The sequence below is a fragment of the Geotrypetes seraphini genome, chromosome 5 (genome assembly GCF_902459505.1).
Source record: "Geotrypetes seraphini chromosome 5, aGeoSer1.1, whole genome shotgun sequence".
NCBI lineage: Eukaryota > Metazoa > Chordata > Amphibia > Gymnophiona > Dermophiidae > Geotrypetes > Geotrypetes seraphini.
The window spans coordinates 113,712,534-113,733,040 of NC_047088.1; the positions used below are offsets into that span (position 1 = coordinate 113,712,534).

Consider the following 20,507-nt stretch of genomic DNA (forward strand, 5'->3'; position numbering starts at 1 on the left):
ACTCATTCATCACTTCCAGATAATGAAGCAATACCCTGCGAACATTCAGAAATTTCAGAACTTTTGTCACCCTTCTTAGACCCCGAGGGCATGAAGACAGGCAACCATACTTCTTGGTTGATGTGAAAACTTGATACTACTTTCGGCAAGAAAGATGGAACCATAAGCAGCGATATCCTAGTTTCTGAAAATCTGAAATAAGACTCTCTGCAGGATAAAGCCTGCAATTCAGACACCCACTGTGCTGACATGACCACCACTAAAAATGTTGTTTTAACTGTCAGGTTCATCACTGACACCTTCTCCAAAAGCTCAAACGGAACTTTAGAGACGAGATTAAGAATCCATGTTGGAGAAGACAAACGTAATGCTCCATTCAAAAATATGGACACATCTGGGTGAGTGGCCAAAGGCCTTATATTAATCTGGGGTATTTTGAGGGAGCCAACCGCCAGACCTTTTTCAAGCCCCTCCTGAAGGAATGCTAGAATTAAAGGAATTGGGACTGTGACTGGGTCCTCTGTTTTCTGTGTAAACCAGCCCTGGAAACACTTCCAGGCCTTTGCATAGGCGAACAAAGTTGTTTGTTTCTTGGACCTTAGGGGAGTGGCAAAAACCACTTCCAAATAGCCTTTGCATGCTAAGGCTTTGCGCTCAAGAGCCATGATGTAAGTTCAAAGCGCTCCAGATCTGCCAGGGCAATTTGGCCTTAAGAGAGTAATCCTGGATGACAGGGTAGCTCAAGACTCTGGTCCCTCTTTAGACAGACTAGGTCTGAATACCATGGACACCTCAGCCAGTCTGCCAAAACAAGGACTACCAGCCTGGGTATGACATTCTCCGCAGGACTCTGCCTATCATGGGCTACAAAGGGAAAACATAAAGAAGCCCTGCCTGTGGCCATGGCTGCACCAGGACATCCAAGCTGTTGTTTCCTGGCTCCTACCTTTGTCTAAAGAAAGGAGATGCTTTCTCGTTGGCCATCAGATCAAACATTGAGTGCCCTCAGCGACTCACAATACAGTTGAACGCCTTCTGAGATTAGATCCCGGACAGCGGGCCCTAGAGTCTGCTGGCTGAGAAAATCTGCTTGCACATTGTCCACTCCCATTACATCTGCTGCTGAGAGAACCAACAGATGGATCTCCTCCCACTAAAACAACATTTGGGCCTCCAAACATCGAGAAGCACTCTTGGTATCTCCCTGCCAATTGATATAGGCTATCACCGTTGCATTGCCTGAGAAAACTCATACCGTTTTGTCCTGTTGCAACAAGCAGATGGCTCTCAGCTCTAATCAGTTGATCAACCACTTCCTTCGTGAGGGAGAGCAATGTCCCTGCATCAGACGCCCCTCGAAATACACTCCCCAACTGTAAAGGCTGGCATCCATCGTCACAATCACCCTTGTGGAGATGCGAATCAGTACTACTCAGGATAGCGACTGGCTCCAGTCACCAGTTCAGACTGCAACACGTGTCTGTTGTCCAAGGTAGGAACATCTGCAACACATCCATTTACAGGGACCAACAGAATAAGAATGCATCCTGGAGAAGGCATAAATGTGCCCTCGTCCAGAGGACCACATCTATAGTTGCTACCATTGACCCCAGCACTTGCAAGTAATGCCTAGCTGCCAGTGCTGGATGTCCCAAAATTCCCTGATCTGATACGTGAGTTTCTCTCTGCGGGCTTCTGGGAGAAAACCTTTGTGTTGAAATGGATGCCCAGATACTCTAGGAATTGTATCAGCTCCAGGTGGCTCTTTTGGAACTATAGCACCCAGCCTAGGTTCTGCAGAAGCTGAATCACATGCTCCACTGCTGTCCTTCCTTTGGATTTGGATGGAGCTCATAGCCAACTGTTCAAGTATGGATGCACCTGTATTAACTCCTTGCAGAGTGGGGGGTCACGTGATGCTGTAAGCCCGGGCAGACACAGCTGGCCTGAGCTCCCGGGCCCCGAGTCTACCATTCGCGCTCCCGCGGCTGAATGGAGGATTTCGAGCGTCCCCCTGCCTCCGGGGTGACTCGGGCGGTGTATGGACCACTATTTGGTGTCGCCGAATCGCCCGATGGCCGCCCGATCAACAAAAAAAGACCGTGACCGCGCGAAGCAGGGGGAAGATAAGATGGCGGCCGGTCCATCGACAGCGGTGAGTCACCTCGCCCCAGAAGCGCTGCATGAAATTACAACGGCGGTGTCAGTAGCGTTACAGCCCAGCCTGGATCGCCTCTCAGAACAGCTCCAGAGGCTGGAATCTGGGCTTTCTGACACTGCTGGCCATACGACTGCTTTGGAAGCTCGGGTATCCGGTATGGAAGATGTCCAGGAGACCCAGTCCACTGAGCTGCAAGCTTTATTAGAACTCACAAGGAAACAGGGGGACCGCCTTGAGGACCTGGAGAATTGGTCCCGCCGGTCAAATCTTCGTTTTCTGGGATTCCCAGAAACCATAGCGGGTCCGGCTCTATTGTCTTCTATAGAAACCTGGTTAAAAGATACCTTCCCTATGCGGGGTGACATAGGCCCCCTACGCCTAGAACGAGCCCATCGCATAGGCCGGGAGCAGACTGGGGCTGTACGATCCCGTATGGTCATTGTTAAAGTACTCAACTATCAACATAAAGTGGAAATCCTTCGCCAATATAAGCAGCAATGAGACAAGCTGAGATATGGAGAGGCTGAGATTCGAATTTTTCAGGATTATTCGGCCGCCTTAACTGAAAAGAGAAAATTATTCTATCCTCTGTGTTCTACTTTGGCGGAAAAGAAAGTGAGATTTATGTTCCTCTATCCAGCCATCTTAAAATTGCATCATCAGGGTCAGTGGCATTCCTTTGACTCATCAGCGGACGCAATTACATTCCTCAATACTAATCTACTGCAGTCACAAAATCCCAATGGCTGAGCGGACTATACTTGGCTGTTTGCTGTTCGTTTATCTAGATTGGAGTCAGGAAATTTGGTTTATGTGACCACTCCTTGGTTTTGATTCCTGGCACATTGGTTTGTTGTTTGCACTTTGCCTTAGCAAATTTTCCTTGGATTTATATGTTTTGTTACATGGCTTCCATCCAAGCAATTGTGGGGTTTGATCTCTCTGCTGGTGGACAAGATTAATATTTGTATTATTGGTTGCCTCGGGGCTCGGGGAGGCATCCTTTTTGTACCCTCACACACCTGCAGAATCACTTGAGGTGTTTCTGTAGCTGTGTCTAGTACAGTGGGAGGGGTTGATGACAGGCGGGGGGCTGGGCAGGGGGTGGATATGGGAGGGTTGCATTGGGGGGTTTTCATTATTTTATTTTTTCTTTTCTCTATTTCAGTGCAGAGGGTTCTTTTTTTTGAAAATTTTTAGCATTGTACTGATGGCAGGGTGGACACCTCCAACTAATGGGAATATTTGTGGTATTGTTCGAGAGGCTGGAGGGACGTTACAAAGTACTATTTCCACTGGGCTACTAAAGGTATATTCTATAGTTCATCTGTTCCGGGTAGGGCTGGGTACCTGGGAACTCATAAAAGAACTACTCTGCACTCTCTTTTCAATAGGGATTTTCTGTTGGGGTTTTTGTGGGGGGATGGGGGGTTGGGAGGGATCCTATGGATAATGTGCACATATGTCTGTATTCTGCATTGTTTTACTCTGGTTGTTGTTTTCTGCACTTTGAAATTGAATAAATACATTTACACATAACTCCTTGCAGAGTTTCGCTACTATTATGACTATCACCTTGGTGAAGGTGATGCCATGACCAGCGCAAAAGGAAGGGCCGAGAGCTGGAAGTGCTGGTTGAGAATGTAGAACCTCAAGAACTTCCTGTGCTTTGCAAAAATAGCAATATGTAGATAGGCCTCTATCAAACACAGAGAGGAGAAATTCCCCTGGCACCTCCAAGGCAATGACTGACATTACTATATCCATGTGGAAGCAGGGTATCTTGAGGGCAGCATTGACCAACTTCAGATCCAGAATCATCCTCCAGTCTTATGAGTCTCTTTTGGGCATGATAATGTATATGGAGTATTTGTCTAAGCCCGATTCTTCATCCAGGTTGGCTTCTATGGCTGCTAGATCTTAATAGTCTCTTTACTGTCGCTTGGATTCTGACCACTTTCTCTGGCTTCCAAGCCAGAAAATCCACAAAAAGATTCAGGAAGGGATGAAAGAACTCTAACTCGTACCCCTCTTGAATGATTTCCAGTATCCAGCGGTCTGAGGTGATCCTTGCCCATGCCTCCCAATAAGCCAACAACCTCCCTCCTATCCTTGGAGGTAAGGCTCCTGACCTGGTGTCATAATAACTGCTTCATGGGGGGTCGCTTGGCACCCCTAAAGCTCTATCTCAAGCCTTGAAATGATCTCTGGACCAAAGGTCCTCCCATGTACCTGCAAAAGCACCCAGAGCCACAAAAATTGCCTTGATCATTTGAGAGTGCATATAGTTCCTTATGTAAGCGATACTGAAAGACCCTCATCTATAAACCAATCAAAAAAATTCCATAGTTTTATACCCAGACTAAACCATAAGGGACTCATAATCGAAAGAGAAAAACATCCAAAAACCAGCCTAAGTTGGCACTTGGACGAACATTGTCCAAATATGTCCAAGTGCCGATAATAAAAACGGGTTTTGGACATATTTCTAAACGACCTAGGCCTTCATAGTACCGCTGAACGACCAAAGCTAAATGGGGCATTTCAGGAGGAGTGTCGATGCTGGGAGTTGGGCCGGATGTGGGCCGGCTTAGACTTAGTCGTACAGCATGTATAACCAAAAGTTATACAGCCCAGGATCGATGAAACTTGGACGTTGTGACTTAGACCATTTAAAACATGGTCTAAGTCACAAAAACCCACCTAAAGTCACCAGATAAACACCATAAAATAGACCCCCACACACTATAAAACACCATAAAACAGACCTCCACACACTACCCCAGTGATCACCAACCCCCCCAACCCCATAAAAATCGTAATCACACCTTTTACATTCAACCTCCAGACATCATCACCTGGTAGCCTGGCATAGGAAAGCCTATTCGTGCAGCACAAAGGCGGCTTAAGCCGTCTTGGGGGTGGGTTAGGGACTCATGGAGAGGAGGACCCATGCCCATAAGCCTTTGTAATCACTGCATTGATACTTAAACATGTGCACTCCCCTATACACCCCCAAACCCTTTTTTTACTGGCTTATAAGTGGCTCCTGCAGCCAGAAGGGCTATTAGGGTGGTAGATAAGTGGGTCTAGGGGATTCTGGAGGTGGTTTGGGGGGGCTCACCATGACCTATAAGGGAGCTGTAGTGAGAAGACATGGCACTCTTTTTGTGAAGTTCACAGCAGTGCCCTGTAAGGTATCATACTATTTAGATGCTATGTCTGGGTGTTCAGTCCATCACTTTGCAGACCCCTCCCACGTCCAACAGGGCTTGTTTTAGGCGTTTTTGACTTTGACGAAAAGTTGGACGAAAATGTGGACGATTTAGCGACTTGAACAATCAGATCGGCAGGACGTATAATTAGACGATTTTCAAAAGAAAAAAATTTTAAACGTATTTTTCGAAAATGTATCCTAGGCTGTTTTTTACTTTGGACGACTTGCGACTTAGACGAAAACGGACTTAGACGTTCCTTTTGATTATGCCCCTCCACGCCTCTAACATCTAAAGCCCACAAATAATGCTGCAATTGCAAATAAGCTAAATAATCCTGGGAAGCATTAACCAGAGCTCTATCTAGCGCCACAAATCCATCCTCCTGGGGAACATGTGACAGACAGTAAAGTCAAACCTAATTGAGTCCATCTCCCAAAACTAGTGTTCTCCCAACCTGGCAAAAATTGAAGGTTCTAATTACCAAGTGAAACACTCCACAATCACACAACCCCAAGGAAACCAACAATTCAATACTCCAAACACCTAGGGGATATATTCACTTGTTCCCTAATTAAAAGGGATTAACTTTCAATATAGTGTTATGCTATCATAATGTATTCAGCTCCAAGGATACCACAAGGAAAGGAGGAAAGAGCCTCAGACTCCCAGCCTGCCACTGGTCATTAGCTTTCAAGCAGGCTGTATTCATGAACTACCTCATTGGCTCAAAAACCTCCTCCTCCCTATGTTTCTTTGTTAACTTTATAACTCCCTATCAATTTTATAATTTCATAATCAAATAATTATTTATAATTTATAATTTAATAATAAATTATTTTATAATTTTTAAATAAGTTTTTATATAAAAAAACTTCCTCAGAGCTAAACACTACATTCCAGACTTACTTTCTTAAGCTGGAGGGGTGCCTAACAGAGGTACTCGGGAGTGACCATAAAATCACTTCCCACTAGTGTGTTAGAACTGCTATCGGATGAGTGCTAGCATAAAATGTTTTGGGTGGCTGCTGCAGTTTGTTGCAGTTGCTTGTCTACTTCTGCCCCTGTCTCCGGAGCCTTGGAGACTTTTTTCGCTTTCACTCCCTCTGCTTGGCCTTTAGTTTCTGGCTCCGGAGCAGGCTCCTGTTCCTCTCCCACTCCCTTCCTCTCCTCCTCTGCCTGTTCGGAGCCTCAATTCTCTTGAGTCTCAGCCGGGAAGGTGGTGAGGCTCCTGGCAGCCAAGGGAGAGTAAACCGCTAGGGTTCGGGGGAAGCGCACAGTCTTGAGTGTTGGCTTTGTATGCATGTGCAGGGTCCTCATTCTAAAAAGTAAGGCTTGATATAGTGTATATAGATTTTCAGAAAGTTTTTGATAAAGTTCCTCACAAGAGGCTCCTGAGAAAATTAAAAAGTTCAGTTGTGGATTAGGAATTGGTTATCAGATAGAAAACAGAGGGTAGGGTTAAATGGTCATTTTTCTCAATAGAGGAGAGTAAACAGTGGAGTGCTGCAGGGTCTATACCGGGACCAGTGCTATTTAACTTATTTATAAATGATCTGGAAATTGGAACAACGAGTGAGGTGATTAAATTTGCAGATGACACTAAACTGTTCAAAGTCATTAAAACGCATGCGGATTGTGAAAAATTAAAGGCAGACCTTAGGAAATTGAAGACTGGGCATCCAAGTGGCAGATGAAATTTAATGTGGACAAATGCAAAGTGATGCACATTGGGAAGAATAACCAGGATCACAGTTACCAGATGCTAGGGTCCACCTTGGGGGGTTAGCACCCAAGAAAAGGATCTGGATATCATTGTAGATAATACGATGAAACCTTTCACCCAATGTGCGGCGGGATGCTGGGAATTATTAAAAAAGAATGTCATAATGCCCCTGTATCACTCCATGGTGCGACCTCATCTGGAGTATTGCATTCAATTCTGGTCTCCTTATCTCAAGAAAGATATAGTGGCGCTAGAAAAGGTTCAAAGAAGAGCGACCAAGATGGTAAAAGGGATAGAGCTCCTCTTGTATGAGGAAAGACTAAAACGGTTAGGGCTCTTCAGCTTGGAAGAGACAGCTGAGGGGATATGATTGAAGTCTACAAAATCCTAAGTGGAGTAGAACGGGTACAAATGGATCGATTTTTCACTCTGTCAGAAATTATAAAGACTAGGGGACACTCGATGAAGTTACAGGGAAATAATTTTAAAAACAATAGGAGGACATTTTTTTTCACTCAGAGAATAGTTAAACTCTGAAACTGATGTGGCCCTTCAGCTCAAATGAGCTTGGGGTGGCACCCTATTAAGGATGGACAGGTATGTGATGGGATTGGCAAATATGATATTAAAAAAAAAATAGCCACTAAACTTTCTTACCATTGTTCAGGATTTTGCTAGTTATGGATTGATTGAGAAGATAAGGATTTAATTCAAGTGCAGGTGAGCAAGTTTTATGAGTGGCTATATTAATCTAAAATTGAATAAACCAGAATACAAAACCAGGTAGACAAAGATGGGATAAAATATTGATCTGAAAAAACATGTGTTTTGTGCTGTGGTCACTGGAAACAGGAACATAAGAATAGCCACTGCTGAGTCAGACCAGTGGTCCATCCTGCCCAGCAGTCCGCTCACACGGCGGCCCTCAGGTCAAAGACCAATGCTCTAAATGAGTCCAGCCTTACTTGCGTACGTTCCAGTTTAGCAGGAACTTGTCCACTGTCTTGAAACCCTGGATGGTATTTTCCCCTATAACAGACTCTGGAAGAGCATTCCAGTTTTTCACCACTCTCTGGGTGAAGAAGAATTTTCTTACGTTTGTACGGAATCTATCCCCTATTAAGGTTCGCATTTAGCGCTCGCTAAATCAGTTAGCGTACCTTAATAAAAGGACCCCTAAATATCTTAATAAAAAAATTTGGCCTGAGACTTAGCTTCTGTTTTAGATTTCGGCCCCTTATGTGATTGAGTTTGATACCCCTGATCTACCCTCTGTGTCCATGCCCCCACCATGTTCAGCACCTAACCCTCAGTGTCTCTGTCTCTATGATCTCTCCATTTCTTCTGTGTCCCTTTCTCCCAGCTTATTCAGCTTCTCACCTCTCTCTTCTGCTCCTTTCATACCCCCCAACTCAGGCCTAGCATATCTCCCTCTCCACCCTCCACAGTCCAGCATCACACTCTCTCCCATTTGGTCTAGCAAATCTCCCCTTCAGAATCTAGTCTCTCTCTTTTTCTTCCACTTACCCCTGGTCCAGCATATCTCCACCCTTTCTGGTCTTTTTCTATCCCCCTTTCTACTTGCCCCTTGGGTCTAGCATCATCTATCAACTCTTATTCCCTAGATCTCTCTCTCTCTCTTAACCCCCATCTAGGTCCTCTTTCTCTGCCCCACCCCCCTGGGAGGTCCCATCGTCTCTTTTACTTCCATGCATTTCTCTTTTCCTTCCAGCATTTCTTCTCCTTTCCCCCTCACTGCAGGTTCAGTATCGCTCTCTCCATGGGTCCTGGCATTTTTCTAACTCCTCTCCTCCCCCAGCAGCCCTGGAAACCCTTGGCAGGTGGCGATAGTGAGGTAGACAGACTGTCTCCAGCCAGTGCCACAGGGCTTTTCCTCAGATACATCCCGTCCACAGGAAGTGATATTAGAGAGGCAGGATGTGGCAGTGGAAAGACCGTATTGTTATCAGAGAAAAGCAGCCTACCTAGCTCTCTTTGCTGGCTACCTGCTCTGGTTATGAGGGCTACAGGAAGATGCCAGACCTGTGGGGAGGGGGGGGGGGCAAGAGAGAAAGGGGGGAGAAATGCCAGTACCTATAGGGAGGGGGGGAGTGAGCAACAGCAGGTGGCCCCCTACCATTGGGTGTTCCTGGGCATTTTGCCCTTCCCTTGCCATGATGCATTTCCTATTGGAAAGAATGGCTTATGTGTGGGCCTTTACAGGAAGGCCATTCAGCATTTTATTACTCTAAACATTATAATTATACATGCTTTTATACATTTCCACTGCAGCTTGTTGCTGGGCTGGATGAATCTTTGGTCTTACCTAGTTTAGCACATTTGGATTTATTTTCACATTTGATAGCAATCTTTTCATATGTCTTGGCTAATTTGATTGCTTTCCAACAGTTTTTAAATTGCTTACATGTTATTCTAAACTTTCATCAATCTCCGGTATACCATGATTTGCCTGGGACTGCTACAGTCAATTGCAATTGGTTAAACATGGATATCAAAACACCTGTAGCTGGCAACTGAAGTAACCTCTAGAAAATCTGTACGTAATATCACTGGTTTGCATGTACTGAATTTAACGACTAAAGGATTCCTTTAGGCTCCATGTACTGATTGTGCCTGGAGTGATCTCTGGATGGTGGGATGGATCATTAAAAGTACTCAAAAGACAGATAACTGATGACATTATTATAGTGATCTCTGGATGGGAAAGATTATTTAACAATGTATGAAAGGGAGGTTAGGTTAGTAGCTTACTCCAGTAATCACTTGGAGAGAAGGACCAGAAAGTACATTTGAAATACTGACCTTAGTTTTGGGATTTCTGCTTTAAAAACATTAAAGAATTACCCACATTTGAGGAGATACTACAGTGAGAGAAATTAAAGAGAATATGAGACATTATTCTGAAAAAAAGGAACTTACCAAGGAGTGTGGAAGCTGCATCTACACCTCCATTATACACCTTCCGGTTATCTCTAGTGGGATAAACCTCATTCCATAGAATTTGTACATAATACAGCATCAGGTAATAGCCAGCAGAGTTAAAGATCCACCAAAGTGACCAGAGTCGTAACTGAGGTAGCTTCACAATATTCAGCAGTTCTTGAAACATGAGAACCAAGAAAGAATCTTTCCAATTGTTCATCATTGCCAGTTTGTTCAGTCTGGATGCTGGCTTCATTCTAGGTTTTGAATTAATTTTGTCCATCTCCAGTGGTGTTTGTCCAGTTCCTGGGGACATGGAGTTCCTGTTAAAGAAAAGACTACGCTTGGGCCAACGCAGAAAGAATGAAAGAATCAAACCCAGAGAGACAAACCCAAGGGAGATGTAATTCAGAGTCATAAACGAAATGCCTGCCACAGTGATACAAATTTGTCCTACCACTGAACTGGTGAAAACGCCCATCAGCACTGAGAATCGAGAGTAACCTGCAACCCGCTGGTAATGGGAGGGAGTAACAAGTGAAAAAATGTATGAAGAATAGGCCACACGGGCTGCCATGGTGATACCATAGAAAAATTCCATAAACTGCATGGCAAGCATATCTGTGCCAAATATAAGCAGCAACCAGATGAAAACATGGCTTAGGCTCTGAAGCAAAAGTACTGGTGTGTAACGCAGAAAATCTGTCAACAGGAAGATGGGAACCAGGACTGCCAAGTATGAGTAGGACAAGACAGGTGTGATCTCATTGGTTACCTTAAAAAAAAGAAGAAAATAGTAATATGTACAGAAATTATTTATAGCTAGTCTGAATATTATCCATGTAATTATATCACTGGGTGCCAAAGGAAACATATATATCTATCTGGCTTTATAAAATAGCCTCCCTGAAAGCTCCTGCACAAGGTTGCACATGTTCCAAAGCAGGTGTAACTTGTGTGTTTAAGTGCTAAAAATAATTCATCATATATATATGCATATTTTATAAATATATTCTCATCCTACCCCAGGAATGTCTGTCTATACTGCATAACGAGCACCTTCTTTTATGCATGTACACAGTGCAACAACTTTATCAAGTGCTTAACCAAGCAGGTAAAATGCTGTTTTACACGCTCACATTAAAATTACCCACTATCATGTTATCAGTAATTCTATTTAGTGAACACTAATATTTATACTCTGATTAGGCACATAGATTATTACAATGACACTCAAGTAAATATCAAAATTCTGCCCAAGCCTTTTTATGTATATGCACGCATATCTTATAAGTAGGTCTACACCAGTGGTCTCAAACTCAAACCCTTTGCAGGGCCACATTTAGGATTTGTAGGTACTTGAAAGGCCTAAGAAAAAATAGTTAATGACTTATTAAAGAAATGACGATTTTGCATGAGGTAAAATTCTTTATAGTTTATAAATCTTTCCTTTTAGCTAAGTCTTAATAATAATATTGTCATTTATAGCTAAAGAGACATCTGATCAAGAAACTGTTTTATTTTACTTTTGTGATGATGATAAACATACCGAGGGTCTCAAAATTGTACCTGGCGGGCTATATGTGGCCCCTGGGCCGCAAGTTTGAGACCACTGGTCTACACATAGATGTAGTGTGGGTAGAGAATGTATTTCTTGCATTTGGAGCAAGATCTTACACCAGTTCTAAGGCCAACCATTACAAATTCCTGGTTTCTAGTGGGGTCCTTGCAGGAAAAATATCCAGCCACTCTTGTCCATCCTAGTTGAATTCAGAATGGGGGCTTATATTGGAGGGGGATGCCCTTAAGGAGTGGGCCTCAGGAGGGGGGACAGGGAACAAACACCTCACTGGTGCTATTGTGCCCTTTTTAAGATGCAGCTTTTTGCTGGAGTTATTTTACCAGTTATAATATAGCTTGCAGTATGTACTTGGTTTTATAGAACTTATAAAGTAATATGCTGCTTTACATGCATTTCCAAGTGTTTTCATCTAATTATTATGGACTCTGGGTTACCTTATATAATGATGCATTAGGACACCAGAACAAATATTACGGCCCTTTAAAATGTATCAAGGGGCAAATAGTATGGGTTATGTTTGTTTTATTAAAACTTGTTATACTGTTTGTCCTTACGACAGGTCCAAGTAGTTTACAATGAAAAATTACAATGTAAAAGAAAGGAACACCAATAAAATAATTAGGACAGACCTATAGCACACAATCATTCTCTAAAATAAATAAATAAAAACCTTATCTTAATAATATTAAAATACAATTTACAATGTTGTACAGGATCCCAATTAACCTCATAGATATGAACCATATCAATGGAAGTAATATTCTCTCCAAATGCTTCTTCAAAGAAAAATGTTTTCAAGAGTCTTAAAAGTACACCCCTAAATCTTAGCTGTCAAATTCTAAAACAATCTTCAAGAACAGAAGAATTGCCACTGCTGGGTCAGACCAGTGGTTCATCGTGCCCAGCAGTCCGCTCACGCGGCGGTCCTTGGTCAAAGACCAGCGCCCTGTTTGAGTCTAGCCTTACCTGGGGAACTTGTCTAAGGTGATCTTGAATCCCTGGAGGATGTTTTCCCCTATAACAGCCTCTGGAAGAGCATTCCAGATTTCCACCACTCTGTGGGTGAAGAACTTCCTTACGTTTGTATGGAATCTATCCCCTTTTAACTTTAGTGAGTGCCCTCTCGTTCTCTCCACCTTGGAAAGGGTGAACAATCTCTCTTTCTCTACTAAATCTATTCCCTTCATTATCTTGAATGTTTCGATCATTTCCCCTCTCAATCTCCTCTTTTCAAGGGAGAAGAGGCCCAGTTTCTCTAGCCTCTCACTGTTCGGCAACTCCTCCAGCTCCTTAATCTCATGCTGTCCACACTACATCTGGGTTGTCTTCCCTATTGCAGATTTTGGCATCATCTGCAAAGAGGCAAACCTTACCAGACAGCTCTTCACAATATATTATTATTTATAAAAATGTTAGAACCAGGCCAGTCCCTGAGGCACACCATTGGTAACATCCCTTTCCTCAGAATGAATTCCATTTATCGTTATCCTTTGCTGCCTTCCACTGAATCAGTTTCTAAGCCAGTCAGTTACTTTAGGGCCCGTACCAAGGACACTCAATTTATTTATGGCACCTATGAGGAATTAAGTCATGGGCTTTGCTAAAGTCTACTGTAGGTACACCATATCTAATGCTGAAAGATTAGGTTTCTTACCTCTGCTAATCTTCCTTCTTCTAAATCTCCTCTGGAGGCTGAACTCGAGAGATCTTGTATGTCTGGTAGTTTCTGCTGCAGGGCTACTAACTCTTGATCCTCCCCCCCCCGGGCTACCTGCCTGGGAGTTTCCTGTCATGCTCAGTTAGTAGAAAAGCCAGGTAGATCTATGACAACAGGAAACAGAAGAAAAGAAAGAGAGGGTGTGGGAACTCCCGCTACTAGTCAATTCTGCTCAATAAATTATTACACTAAAAACCAGGCCAAAAAAGGTCAACTGTAATCAAACATAATGTGAACATTATAAAACTGCAAAACATAGGAAATTTATGGAACATAGACACAGCCTGAAGATCAGAAGGGGCGTGGCGATAATCGAGAAGGATAACCCCTGGTCGTCAAGGCTGCCAGCTCAAGCGTCAGACCGTAAGACCAAAGTGGTCCGGATCTTGAAGTACAATCGGCCCCTGCATGAGCAATCTCCAATGGCAAGGAAGATGTAGACCCCCTCCTGGAGGACAACCTCACAAGGTCTACGTACCAAGGTCTCCTGAGCCAGTCCAGAACCACAAGGATCACCGGACCCCTGTAAGCGGACACCCGGCACAGCACTCATCCTATCATAGGCCACGGAGAAAAAATGTACAGAAGTTCCCATTCGGCCAAGGTTGAACCAGAGTGTTGAGTCCTTCAATGCCGACCTCCTGTCATCAGCTGAAAAAATCTGTTGGCCTTCCTGTTCTGAGAATACGCCATCAGATCGAAGGTGGGACGACCCCAGCAGCGCACTATGGCCTCAATCGCTAGCTCAGACAAGGACCATTCTCCCTAGTCCAGAGTCTGATGACTGAGAAAGTCTGCCTGAAAGTTGTCTACGTCTGCCACAAGAACCGCGGACAAAGCAAATAGATGATACTCCGCCCAAGCAAATAGCATCTGAGCCTCCAAGCACAGCAGGGGACTCCTCGTGACCCCCTTGACGGTTGACATAGGCCAGGGGTAGGCAATTTCAGTTCTCGAGAGCCGGAGCCAGGTCAGGTTTTCAGGATATCCACAATAAATATGCATGCGATAGATTTGCATCTCAAGGAGGCAGTACATGCAAATCCATCTCATACATATTCATTGTGGATATCCTGAAAACCTGACCTGGCTCCGGCTCTCGAGGACCGGAATGGCCTACCCCTGACATAGGCAACAGCTGTCGCACTGTCTGAGAAACACGGACAGCCTTTCGGTGGAGACTCCCTTGAAAGCTCACCAGAGCTAACCAAATCGTTCGCAGCTCCGGTCGAATGATCAACCATCTGCTCTCCCTGGACCGGTACCAACATGTAAACTGCATCCGTTGTAGGCGAGCTCTCACCCATGGAATCACATCTATGGTTGCCACCATGAGACCCAACACTTGCAGATACTGCCAGGTTGTCGGTGCTGGGACAGGAAGCATATCCCGAATTGCACTTCTGAGTTTGAGGTTTCTGGAATCTGGAAGAAATACTCGGTCCATTCCTGTGGAACCGAACTTACAGGTACTCCAAGTCCTGCATCGGCTCGAGACAACTCTTCTTCATATTGATCACTCAACTGAGACTTTCCAGCAAAGACACCACTTGGCGAACTGTCAAGTGGCCCTGTACCTTTGAGGGAGCGCTGATTAGCCAGTGGTTGAGGTACGGATGTATGAGCGCACCTAGTGATCTCAGATGGGCCCCCATCACCATCATGACCTTAGTGAAAGATCTGGGCACCGATGCCAAACCGAACGATAGCGCTGCAAACTGGAAATGCATCCCGAGAACATGAAACCTCAGGAACCTCCGATTATCTGGAAATATTGGAATGTGGAGATATGCTTCCGTGAGATCCAAGGAAGCCAAAAACTCCCCGGGCACCACTGCCGCTATTACAGAATGCACCGTTCCCATCCGGAAAAACGGAATTCGCAGGAATGCGTTCACTGCTTTCAGGTTCTGAATTGTTCAGCAATATTCGAAGACTTTGCACAATGAAGTAAATCGAGTATCTGCCGGAGCACAAGTTGTCACTTGGGACTAGCTCTATGGCAACTAGATCCAGTAACCAGCGGACCATAGCGCGCACCTTGCTGACCCTGTCCGGATTTTCCTCGGGAGAGGACAGGAAGAAGTCCGTCAGCAGCCAGAAGAACTGTAGTCGAAGACCGTCCCTGAGAAACCTCTAGGACCCACTGGTCTGAGGTTATCTTTAGTGATTCCGGAAGGAAGGCTAAAAGCCACCCCCCGATGCGTGGGGGGTCTAGCGCCAGAGATCTGTCATCAGAATGTTCTCTTGGGAGGGACAGAAGGTCGAGAGGAGGCAGACTGTTGGCGCGCTGCACCTCCAAAGCGCAGGGGGTCCAGCATACTGTGAGGTTCTCTGGAAGGGATAAAAATTCGGCCATCCCGTATCCCTGTCGGACGAGGTCTAGAGTCAGGAAGCACCTTAGGCTTAAGGTCCTGCACACTTGCCATAAGGTCATCCAAACCCTGGCCAAACAAGAGCAAACTTTTAAAAGGTAACTTTCTCAGCATAGCCTTAGATCAGGGCTGCCCAAGCCTGATCCTCGAGATCTACTGGCAGGCCAGGTTTTCAGGATATCCACAATGAATATGCATATGAAAGATTTGCCTGCACTGCCTTCTTGGTATGCAAATCTCTCTCATGCATCATTGTGTATATCCTGAAAACTTGGCCTGCCAGTAGATCTTGAGGAGCAGACCAGTGGCATACCTAGCATATGTGACACCCGGAGCCCATCATTTTTTGACAATCCCACCCCCCCCATCTGTATGAAAAACATGATTTTTAGTAACAACCCACACGTCACACAAGAGGGTACCTAGGAAAAGGCAGCATCTTACATATTGCAGTGAGCAGTACATCAATACATCCATTGTAAAACTAAACAAGCCAGACTAGTACAGATCAATCCTGCACAGTCAATCCTTACAGAAAACCATGTCTTTTCGAACACACAAAACACCTTCGCCTAGTATGGAATATGTAATTACAAACTAACCCCTCCCCTTTTTACAAAACTGTACTGTGGTTTTTAGCCATGGTGTAACAGCTCAGATGCCAACGCTAAAAAATGCTCTACAGTTTTGTAAATGGGGAGATAGAATAAAAATACGTAAACATAAGAACATAAGAACATAAGCAGTGCCTCTGCCAGGTCAGACCACAGGTCCATCCCGCCCAGCAGTCCGCTCCCGCGGCGGCCCAAACAGGTCACGACCTGTCTGTATCACCAGAAGGGGCTCCCTTGCCACCTTGGTTTCTCATTTAAGTCCTGTCTTCCTATCGAGGTCCTAACCCTCCGGTCTTGCACATGCACGACCTGGTTTGGTTTCTATACTCATTACCTGGTTAGTTTTCTATACTTGTGTTACATCCCAGCTCCTCCCTCAGTATCCCATGATCCCTTTATCCTTCAGGAATCCGTCCAATCCCTGTTTGAATCCCTGTACCGTATTCTGCCTGATCACTTCCTCCGGTAGCGCATTCCAAGTGTCCACGACCCTTTGGGTGAAAAAAAACTTCCTTGCGTTTGTTCTGAACCTATCTCCCTTCAGTTTCTCCGAATGCCCCCTCGTACCTGTTGTCCCCTTCAGTCTGAAGAATCTGTCCCTATCCACCCTCTCTATGCCCCTCATGATCTTGAAGGTCTCTATCATATCTCCCCTGAGCCTCCTCTTTTCCAGAGAGAAGAGCCCCAGCCTATCCAACCTCTCGGCGTATGGGCAGTGTTCCAGCCCTTTTACCATTTTCGTTGCTCTCCTTTGGACTCTCTCAAGTACCGCCATGTCCTTCTTGAGGTGCGGCGACCAATACTGAACGCAGTATTCCAGATGCGGACGCACCATCGCCCGATACAATGGCATGATGACTTCCCTTGTTGTGGTTGTTATGCCCTTCTTTATGATGCCAAGCATCCTGTTGGCTTTTTTCGAGGCTGCTGCGCACTGTGCAGATGGCTTCAGTGATGCATCCACCAGCACACCCAAGTCTCTCTCAAGTCTGCTGTCTCCCAACAATACCCCCCCCAATTTGTAGTTGAACAACGGGTTCTTTTTCCCTATATGCATGACCTTGCATTTGTCCACGTTAAAGCGCATTTGCCATTTGTTTGCCCAGTCTTCCAGCTTGTCCAGGTCTCTTTGTAAGTCCTCACACTCCTCCCTGGTCCTAACTCTGCCGCACAGTTTGGTATCGTCTGCAAATTTTATAACCTCGCACTTTGCCTCCTTTTCCAGGTCATTGATAAATATGTTAAAGAGTAATGGCCCCAGCACCGACCCCTGTGGTACACCACTCGTGACTCCCCGCCAGTCAGAATATTGACCTTTTACTCCGACCCTCTGCAGTCTGCCCGACAACCAGTGCTTGATCCATCTGTGCACATCCCCTCCCACCCCGTGGTTCCACAGCTTCTTAAGCAGCCTTTCATGTGGCACCTTGTCGAAAGCCTTTTGAAAATCGAGGTAAATGATGTCTATGGGTTCCCCATTGTCCACCCGACTGCTTATTCCCTCAAAGAAGTACAGAAGGTTCGTAAGGCACGACCTTCCCTTACAAAGGTTAAACTGAAGCATCAAGAAGCTGGATTCCTCAAACAATGCAACACTACAGAAATAGCAATGCATCTCCCTTAAAGCAAAAAAATAAATACTGGTAAATAGAATTTTTTTCTACCTTATCTTCTCTGGCTTCTGCTTTCCTCATCTTTTTGTCACTCTCTTCCTTTCATTCACTGTCTACCCTCTCTCTGCCTCTTCTATATGGCATCTTCTCTCCTTCTATTCCCCTTCCAGAAACTTTATGCCTCCCCCTTCCATCTCTCCCTTCACCCCCATTGGTCTGGCATCCATCTTCTTCCCTTCCCTCCTCCAATGGTCTGATATCTCTCTCCTCTCCTTTCCTCTCCCACACCCCCATGGTCTGGCATTTCACTCTCTCCTCTCCCTTCCCCCAACTTCCATCAGTATCTGCCCCCTTTCTCTCCCTCCAACCCAATTCCATGCAGTATCCTCCCCCCTTGTCTCTTTCCCTGCAATTCCATCAGCATCTGCCCCATTTCTCTCCCTCCACCATGATTCCATACCATCCTGACCTTCTTTCTAACCCTCCACACCCTTCTTTATTACCCTGACCCCCTTTCTTACCCTCCACAACCTTCCTTACCACCCTGACCCCCTTTCTCTCCCTTCACCACCCTTCCATACCACCCTGACCCCCTTTCTCTCCCTTCACCACCCTTCCATACCACCCTGATCCCCTTTCTCACCTTTCACCATGCTTCCATATCACCCTGACCCTTTCTCACCCTTCCTTATAACCCTGATCCCCTTTCTCTCCCTTCACCACCCTTCCATACCACTCTGACCCCCTTTCTCACCCTTCACGATGCTTCCATACCACCCTGACCCCCTTTCTCACCCTCCACACCCTTCCTTACCACACTGACCCCCTTTCTCACCTTTCCATACCACCCTGACCTCCTTTTTCTCCTTCCATCACCCTGCTATGCTCCTTTCTTTCTCCATCCAAATCAACAAGGTCCCGCGATGACTACTTCTGCTGTCTCTGCTCCGGAAGAGGTAAGTGACGTCAGAGGGGGCCGGTCCACCCCCCCCCTAACATCACTTACCTCTTCCGGAGCAAAGGCAGAAGTAGTTATCGCGGGACTTTACTGCACTTCAGTGCGGCTGCCGACTCTGCTCTGGAATAAGTACAGCAGTTGTGCTGAGGTGCCGTTTTGAGCAGTGTTGGACATTCCAGATCCGGCCGGCTGTGCACCCCCTTGAAGCGTGCACCCAGGGCGGGCCTCCCCCCCCCTTCCCCCTTGGTACGCCACTGGACCAGACTTGGGCAGCCCTGCCTTAGATGACGCATCACTCGACCACTGGCGAATCCATAACATTCTCCTTGCAAAAACTGAATAATCTCCCAGCTTAGCAAAACAAACTTTCAAGATATAGAGTGTATCTGCCAAATAATTCACCCCAGAAACCAAGAAGTCGAAGTCTCGAAGGACAACCTTTTCAGGATCCTGACGGAGTGTTGTATGACCTGACCGGGCCACAAAGGAAGTGGCCGCCAGAGGTCGCACTCCCGTTGCAGGAGAATCAAAAAGACACGTCATGACAAAATCTAGTCTTTTGTCCTGAACATCCTTCAGGACAACCCATCAAGGGGAAAAAGGTATGTTTAGAGACCTGAACCACCGTTGAATCTACCCTCAGCGGGACTAAGTGCTTAGAAAATTCTGATGCCATGAGATACAATTTAGCCATGGCCCTAGCGCACTTCATGCCTCCGAGGCCTCCCAAACCTCCAAGAGCATTTCCGCCAAGTCCGCGTGATCCAGAAATGCAGTGGAAAGCAGGGGCTTAGAACTTATGATGGAACACTGCCTGAACTGCCGAGTCTGAATCAAGTTTCAATGTCCGCAGGGACTCAGAGATAAGATCATTACATTACATTAGGGACTTCTATTCCGCCTATACCTTGCAGTTCAAGGTGGATTACAAAAGAGCTAACTGGACATTTCCAGTGAAGTTACAACAGTTTTGGGGTTTGTTTGTTTTTTTTGGTTACAAGGGAGGAGAGGTACCTGGATTAATTCCGGAAGAACTTGCAAATTGGATATTAAATTGACTGTACGTTACTGTGTGATTTAACAAATAGATTACAGTTAGAGTACAAAAAAGATTACGTTACATTTCAGGGATCTGAATACTTGGTTGGTGTTTTGGGGAGGAAGAGATTATTTAAGTGGAGGTTTTGAGGGAGAATTTATCTAGGAGGAGGGGAAAGGGTTGGGTTAAGATATCTGGATACATTTTTTGAAAAGTAGGGTTTTGATTTCTTTTCGAAAAGATTTGATTTCTTTTCGAAAAGATCAGGAAGGCGGCTAGACTTAAAGAGGCTGCGCATTGTCTGATCTCTCCCAGAACGTGGAAATCAGTGTTCTCGGAATCTCCGAGATCCACTAAGCTAGCTATATCAGCGGACCTCGTCGAAGATCCGTGTGACAGCAACGGCATAAAAATTGATGCAGGCACTGAGGCAATAGCGAGAAGCTGCCGCTGGCATTCAGGTAGACCAGCAAGGGAGCAAATGAACATTTTGGAATCCAAAGGCTGAACAGACTGCCGCATTAGAGTCTGAGAGGGAGATATAGGCAAAGCCCTCATTCTCAT

At 45.4% G+C, this 20,507-nt stretch overlaps 1 protein-coding gene across 5 annotated transcripts in view; it reads right to left on the reverse strand.

The window, feature by feature from the left end:
• SLC19A1 (solute carrier family 19 member 1) overlaps positions 1–20,507 on the reverse strand; it is a 122,023-nt gene that overhangs the window by 38,296 nt on the left and 63,220 nt on the right. For all 5 annotated transcript variants that reach the window (XM_033945925.1, XM_033945928.1, XM_033945926.1 and 2 more), the window contains one exon: positions 10,043–10,820. In XM_033945925.1, coding sequence (XP_033801816.1) covers positions 10,043–10,820 — 778 coding nt within the window. The remainder of the gene's footprint in view (positions 1–10,042; positions 10,821–20,507) is intronic.